This window comes from Sinocyclocheilus anshuiensis, unplaced genomic scaffold (assembly GCF_001515605.1).
Source record: "Sinocyclocheilus anshuiensis isolate Anshui unplaced genomic scaffold, SAMN03320099.WGS_v1.1 scaffold1317, whole genome shotgun sequence".
In the NCBI taxonomy this organism is placed as follows: domain Eukaryota; kingdom Metazoa; phylum Chordata; class Actinopteri; order Cypriniformes; family Cyprinidae; genus Sinocyclocheilus; species Sinocyclocheilus anshuiensis.
The window spans coordinates 590,638-596,786 of NW_015551117.1; the positions used below are offsets into that span (position 1 = coordinate 590,638).

Below are 6,149 nucleotides of genomic sequence, written 5' to 3' on the forward strand. Positions count from 1 at the left end.
CGTAAACTACGCCAGAGCGCGTACACACCTCACGCACCGGAAGTCGTGTGCGTGCTCAAAGCAGTTGGACATAGTGGTGAATTAGAGGTAAAAAATTATATAAACACTATTCGGTTTCTGGCACAAACCGATCGTTTCGTGTGTTAGGACATCAATGTGTCGTCAGGAGCCACAGGGTTTAATTTGGATTTGTCTGTGCATGTTTTTTTTACACTCATAGACTTTGTTACCATTGCCATGCATTATAAGACTGATGGACTCCAACGGTTGGACTTAAAAATCATCAAATGTGTTCTACTGAAGAAACAAAGTCACCTACATCTTGGATGCCCTGGGGGTAAGCAGATAAACATCAAATTTTCATTTTTGGGTTAACTATCCCTTTAACTTTTATAAAGAATATCTCTGGATTTGAGACTTTAGTCTTTGCAACTTTACAGATCTTCTTTATGCACCAAGAGCTTGTAACACTCCAAAGAGAAAGGAAAACTTGAAATCGCATCATATGACCCCTTTAAACAACGCGGTGGTCGCGCCAGTGCGACCGCTCACAACATTTAGTCACACAGGCAGAAAAAATGGCCGCAAAATGCAACCATTTGGTCGCAGTCTGGAGTCTGATGTGAATCAGATTGCAAAGTTCAGGGTTCTTTCAGAGTCTGAAATACACGGGCCAATCCAAAGCTGTCCTCATGGACATAAGTCACGTTTGAATGGGCTGTCAATGCATACAGACTCTTCATTATAATTTTCACCAAACCTCCTGCAGGCAACACAAAAACAGCACTGAGATAGCAAGCATCCTTTTGTATTGGCCAGAGACCCAAGACAAAATTGGAGGTCAAAAGGACAAGCCATCATGAAATGTAAATGAACATTACACAGGTCCAAATCATTACAAGTTCAATTATTCACACTGTTTCTTTGACAAACAAACAAACAGCATCAGCAAGACTGTAGTGGCAATATGCTGGAAAGCATTCAGACAGACTAAAAATGTCCTCGATAGAAAAATCCAAATTAAATATAAAGTAGTACACTTCTCAGAGCGGCCATCACGCCGGCTGACAATTCCACCCTGCAGAGGAAAGGGTAATTTCTTCTGAATTCATGCATATGTAATCATCAATATGACCCTGGGGCACGTCAACTCCTCATACAGCCACTAAAATTCAAATGAGAACAGGCTCAATTCTACAGAGGGCTTTAAAAAAGGAACATGGTGGAAGCATGAGAAAATGTTGTTGGCATTTTCTTCTCCATATATCAGATTAACTGGAAATGTATTCTGAAATTAAGCTGGCTAATATTTTCAAAACACAGTCAACAGGGATGCAACAAACGATAATTTTGTTAATCGACAAATAGTTGATTCATTCTGCAATTAACTGGTAGGCTGTGATCAATTACTCAGCTTTTGCAATGAGTTAAAATAATGAGTTACACAGATTCTATTCTAGAGCTGATTCTTAAAGCTGCTTGCTTTAAAGCATTCTTTTTATAAAAGTGATGTGACCTTACTAGAGTGCCCATCGCAGAGCCCATAATAAGCAGAGCCCTTTTTACCCATAATAAGCAAAGAATGAAAAAGTGAGTATATAAGTGTATCGTGAGCATCAGGGCCTTTACACATGACAGCTTTTTTTGTTTATAGTTGTGTAAATCTTTCCCACACTATACTGGTGTCTTCTATTGGACTGCAGTCAGGAGGGCTGATTTACAATCTTGTGCTACAGTGCCACACTGGCCAAACCACATTATTGCAGGTCCTAAGATTAGGAATCAAATGACTATTTGACAACAAAAACATTTTTTGACAAGTTATTGTTGACGTTGTTGATAAAGTCGAATAATCGTTTCATCCCTAGCCAACATAACTGAAAACCAGACTTTTTATGCTGGATCAAACAGAAAACCAAAAAAAAACAAAAAAACTTGGACGTCTAACTTCAGAGGTGTATGAAATATGATGGTAAAGAGACATTTAAAGACCACATCCTCACTAAGAAAATATGTAAAAAGACAGTTCCTATTTAGGGGTGCTGAAGTCAATAGGGCCTTTCGCACCGCGGGAACCTTTTCATAGTACCAGAACTAATTGTGGAACTACCCATATTGACAACTTTCGGCGGCTGAAACATGATACCTTCTGATGTTCACGTGTTTATTTTGTGCTATAACTAGTAAAGAGGAAGAGATGACTGGTACACGTGCCGTTTAAACAGTATTTACTGTTTGAATTTCTTAAATGACAAAATTTGAAAGCTGAGACTTTGTTTCATACCAAAAGTAATCTGCTCTGTCTTGTCTGTCAGCTGTTGTCAGTGCCCGCTTTGCTCTGTGACGTATTTTTCACTGTGTGAGAACATGAGTGCGCCATGGATTATCGGACATGGCAACAGTAACGAAGGGGGAGGGTCTTTGCGAGAGGTCATTTAGGAAACAATAAATTAAACAAAAAAAAACAAAAAACAATTGTAACCCTATCCAACACCAACAGCTAATTATCCTGGCCAAAATGCTAGTCTAGATTAGGGCTGGGTATCGTTCAAAAATTTTCGATATATATATAGATACAGATACCTTGTAGTGTTGGGCGATATGGTCATTTTTCAAATCGTCATATCGTCAGCCTGTGAGATCGACGATACCCGATATTATCGTGCATGGGTGGGGCAAGAGAGAGACTCTCTGTACTCTCCAGTTAGCTGTGCATGACGGAGTTCTGAGCCAGCGCAGCATTTCCGACTGTATGGCCATAGGGAGAAAGATGGGGCCTTATTAAAAATGCAGTAACACTGCTTGCGCCTTTCAAAGAACTGACGAGAGAAATAAGTTCACACACGGCAACTGCTTCAGACGTGATTCTCTCTGTTGAGGCTCTGAAACGTTTACTGAACAAAGGTCTTAGTACAGATAGCGGTGTGAAGACGACAAAAGCTACTCTGCTGGAGGCTGTGAAGCAGCGGTTTAACGGCATATACACCGAGCCTTTGTACTTCTTGGCAACGATCCTGGACCCAAGGTACAAAGATCGCTTTTTTGATCAAGCCACCAAACAGCGAGCAACAGAAATGCTGCTGAGACAACTGAACAAGATGACAGAACTTGAAAATAGCACGGAGAAAGAGAGAAATGAGACAGAGCCCCCTTTAAAAAAGACGTGCACCGAGAGCGACGGAGGCGCAACATCCCTGCTTGACATGTATGGTGAAATTCTTGAAGAAAACATGGCCACAGAACACCAGACGCACCAAACATCTCCAGTAGGACAGCAGGTAAATTATTTTTTCCCCCTCATATGCACCGAGAGCGACAGAAGCGCAACATCCCTGCTTGACATGTATGGTGAAATTCTTGAAGAAACATGGCCACAGAACACCAGACGCATCAAACATCTCCAGTAGGACAGCAGGTAAATTATTTTTTCCCCCTCATACAAAAAAACAAACAAAAAAAACAGCAAAATAAGAAATAACATTTTATTTGACATCTGTAATATAGAGTACAAAACATGCTTTAATGTTTTAGCTTCACTCTAAAAAATATGATCAATATGACATATATACATTACTGTAACATCAAAATAAGTTGAGCAGTATTCAACATTTATAATAAGTTATATAAATATTTGTTTAAAAAGTCTGTTTAATATAATTTAAGCTGAAACAAATGCTAGCTGTGAATGCAATCTCACTCTAAAAATATGATCAATATGACATATATACATTACTGTAACATCAAAATAAGTCGAGCAGTATTCAACATTTATAATAAGTTATAAAAAATTTTTTTTTTTAAGTCTGTTTAATATAATTTAAGCTGAAACAAATGCTAGCTGTGAATGCAATCTGACTGTGCAGCAAGGGTTTTTGTTGTTGTTTTTTACAGTGTTTAAATTTACAAGCTTATGTGTGTTATACTGAAGAAAGGATTGTAATACATTATTTATTGCTCTTTGTAGGTGAATGCATATCTAAGTGAGCCACCCATTTCCAGGAGTGAGAGCCCACTGCAGTTTTGGAAAAGCAATATGTCCCGTTTTCCAGCCCTGGCCCAAGCTGCACGCAAATACCTGTCAGCTCCCTGTACCAGCGTTGACAGCGAACGTCTCTTCTCAGCGGCATCAAATGTGATTGATGAAAAGAGAAACAGACTTATGTGTGAGAAAGCTGAAATGCTTCTCTTCATTAAAAAAAACATCCCACTCTTACATTCACAGATGAAGTAGCAAGACAATCCTGTAACATTTCTAGTTGGCCTTTCTGTTAAATTCACACAAAGTAATGCTGTATCAGAATAAACATTTTATTTATCTATTGCAAATTTGTATTATTTGATTGGTATTTTGATTATGTAAGTAATGTTGTTCAGTGACTTGGTTGCTTTATTTATGCATTATTTTTTTGTCAAGGCAATAGATTTTATTTATATAAAAGAAAGTTGGCCATAGAAATGAATAGTTAATTAATAAAGTTCAGAGATCAGTTCAAACTTTTCTGAAGTTAAGGTTTTATGGATTCTCGTCCGTGAAATGCGCCACTTCCAGTATTTTGCCAGTTAGTCGACACGAGCAAAATGTTATAGTCTTAATAAAATCGACGAATCGCAACAGCCCTATAATACTTAAACATTAACTCCTTTATTTAACATTACAAAAACACAACATTAGTGGCACTTGGCCTTCAAATAATACACACACACGCATGTACTTGCGTACACACACACACCTATACTCTGAATGCAAGCATTAGTTTAAATTCACTGACATACTGGCAGGCCGAAAATATTTTTTAATAGCATTAACATAAACAACAATTATTTAAACCAGTAGGCTAATATTAGTCAATAACGTTACACACAAACATGCATGCACTCGCGCACACACACCTATACTCTGAATGCAAGCATTAAACATTTAACATAAACAACAATTATTTAAACCAGTAATATTAGCCAATAATGTTAATAAGGAAAATCGATGGACGGATACACAACGAATGAAAAAGCTGTCAGACAGACCGTAACTTTATGTGCGTGCGTGATCATGCGCAGCGCTAGTGCTTTCAGAGCTGCAAGCTCTCATTTAAATCTCACACAATCATATTCATATATCGTCGACATCTTCCATGTGCTTGTAGGCGACGTTTTTCTTCTTCTTTACTAGTGCTGGGCGGTATACCGGTTCATACCTAATACCAGTGTTTATTTTTGTTATGATATGAATTTTTTAAATACCGCAATACGCAATATGTCGCTTAACCAACGTTCGGAACGCAACACTGTTTGAAAGGGGTCCCTTTTCACTGTTGCACTGTGGTGAGGGAACAGCTGTATGTGTTACTAAGCGTAAAAGTTCCGAAACTGAAGCTGTAGAACTAATAGAACGTGATGACACAGAAGAACTCATCCACAATATCCACACTGACTGCCACAAATATCCACTGCCCCCTGCCATCAGCTCCCGTGTCTCACACACACGAGTGCAACTTTAGCACTAGATTTCAGACCCTTTTAGCGGCTTTTTTCCATAGAATATTCATACTGACAAACCTAGCAACTTTTTTGGGTAAACCTTAGCAATGGTTCAGTTGGAAGATTTCGCCAGTGCTGTCTCACGAACGCGAGGTCTGACTTTCTCGGAGAAGTGTCACCTCTCTCGGCGTCTGTTCTGTGCAGAGAGCGGCAGAGAAGCAGCGCATTCAGTTGGCCACACCGCAGCCGACTCGTCAATAAATGAGTACAAAACAGCGTTTCCTAGCACCTGTCGCTTACTGATTGTTTGGAATTATAAATATGAGCGTAGTTCGTCTGTTAATATCACATGCACTTTTTTTCCAAGATATCAGCATCGGCTGTCAAAAAAACAATATCGGTCGACCACTAATTTTGATATAAGACAAGAGGAGACTGGTTTTCCTTTGCTTCCTTTGCTCCTGTTAACAAACGTTGGTTTTCATGAGACTCACCGGCGCATGCGCAACGTTGAACTCATACATCATCAGCACAGAGCTGCTTCCGTGTACAACTGTTGGCGCAAGCTACATTATTTTATAATAATGTAGCAATCAATATGATTATTACATATTGAATATGGATATTTTTCTTACAAAAATGCATCGATTCGCTACAGGAGGCCTTTGTTCACC

General features: G+C 38.9%; 2 protein-coding genes across 3 annotated transcripts in view; one reads left to right on the forward strand and one right to left on the reverse strand.

Moving 5' to 3' along the window:
• ankrd11 (ankyrin repeat domain 11) overlaps positions 1–6,149 on the reverse strand; it is a 192,916-nt gene that overhangs the window by 148,284 nt on the left and 38,483 nt on the right. The gene's annotated exons all lie outside the window — the stretch shown is intronic.
• On the forward strand, positions 2,198–4,248 carry LOC107663008 (zinc finger BED domain-containing protein 4-like). Its single transcript, XM_016453142.1, has 3 exons — positions 2,198–2,204; positions 2,905–3,278; positions 3,965–4,248. Exons 1-3 carry the CDS (start codon positions 2,198–2,200, stop codon positions 4,229–4,231), a joined length of 648 nt encoding a protein of 215 aa, XP_016308628.1. The 3' UTR covers positions 4,232–4,248.

Coding starts and splice junctions, on each gene's coding strand:
- LOC107663008 (XM_016453142.1), top strand. Junction 3,279..3,964: donor CATCTCCAGTAGGACAGCAG/GTAAATTATTTT, acceptor TGCTCTTTGTAG/GTGAATGCATATCTAAGTGA.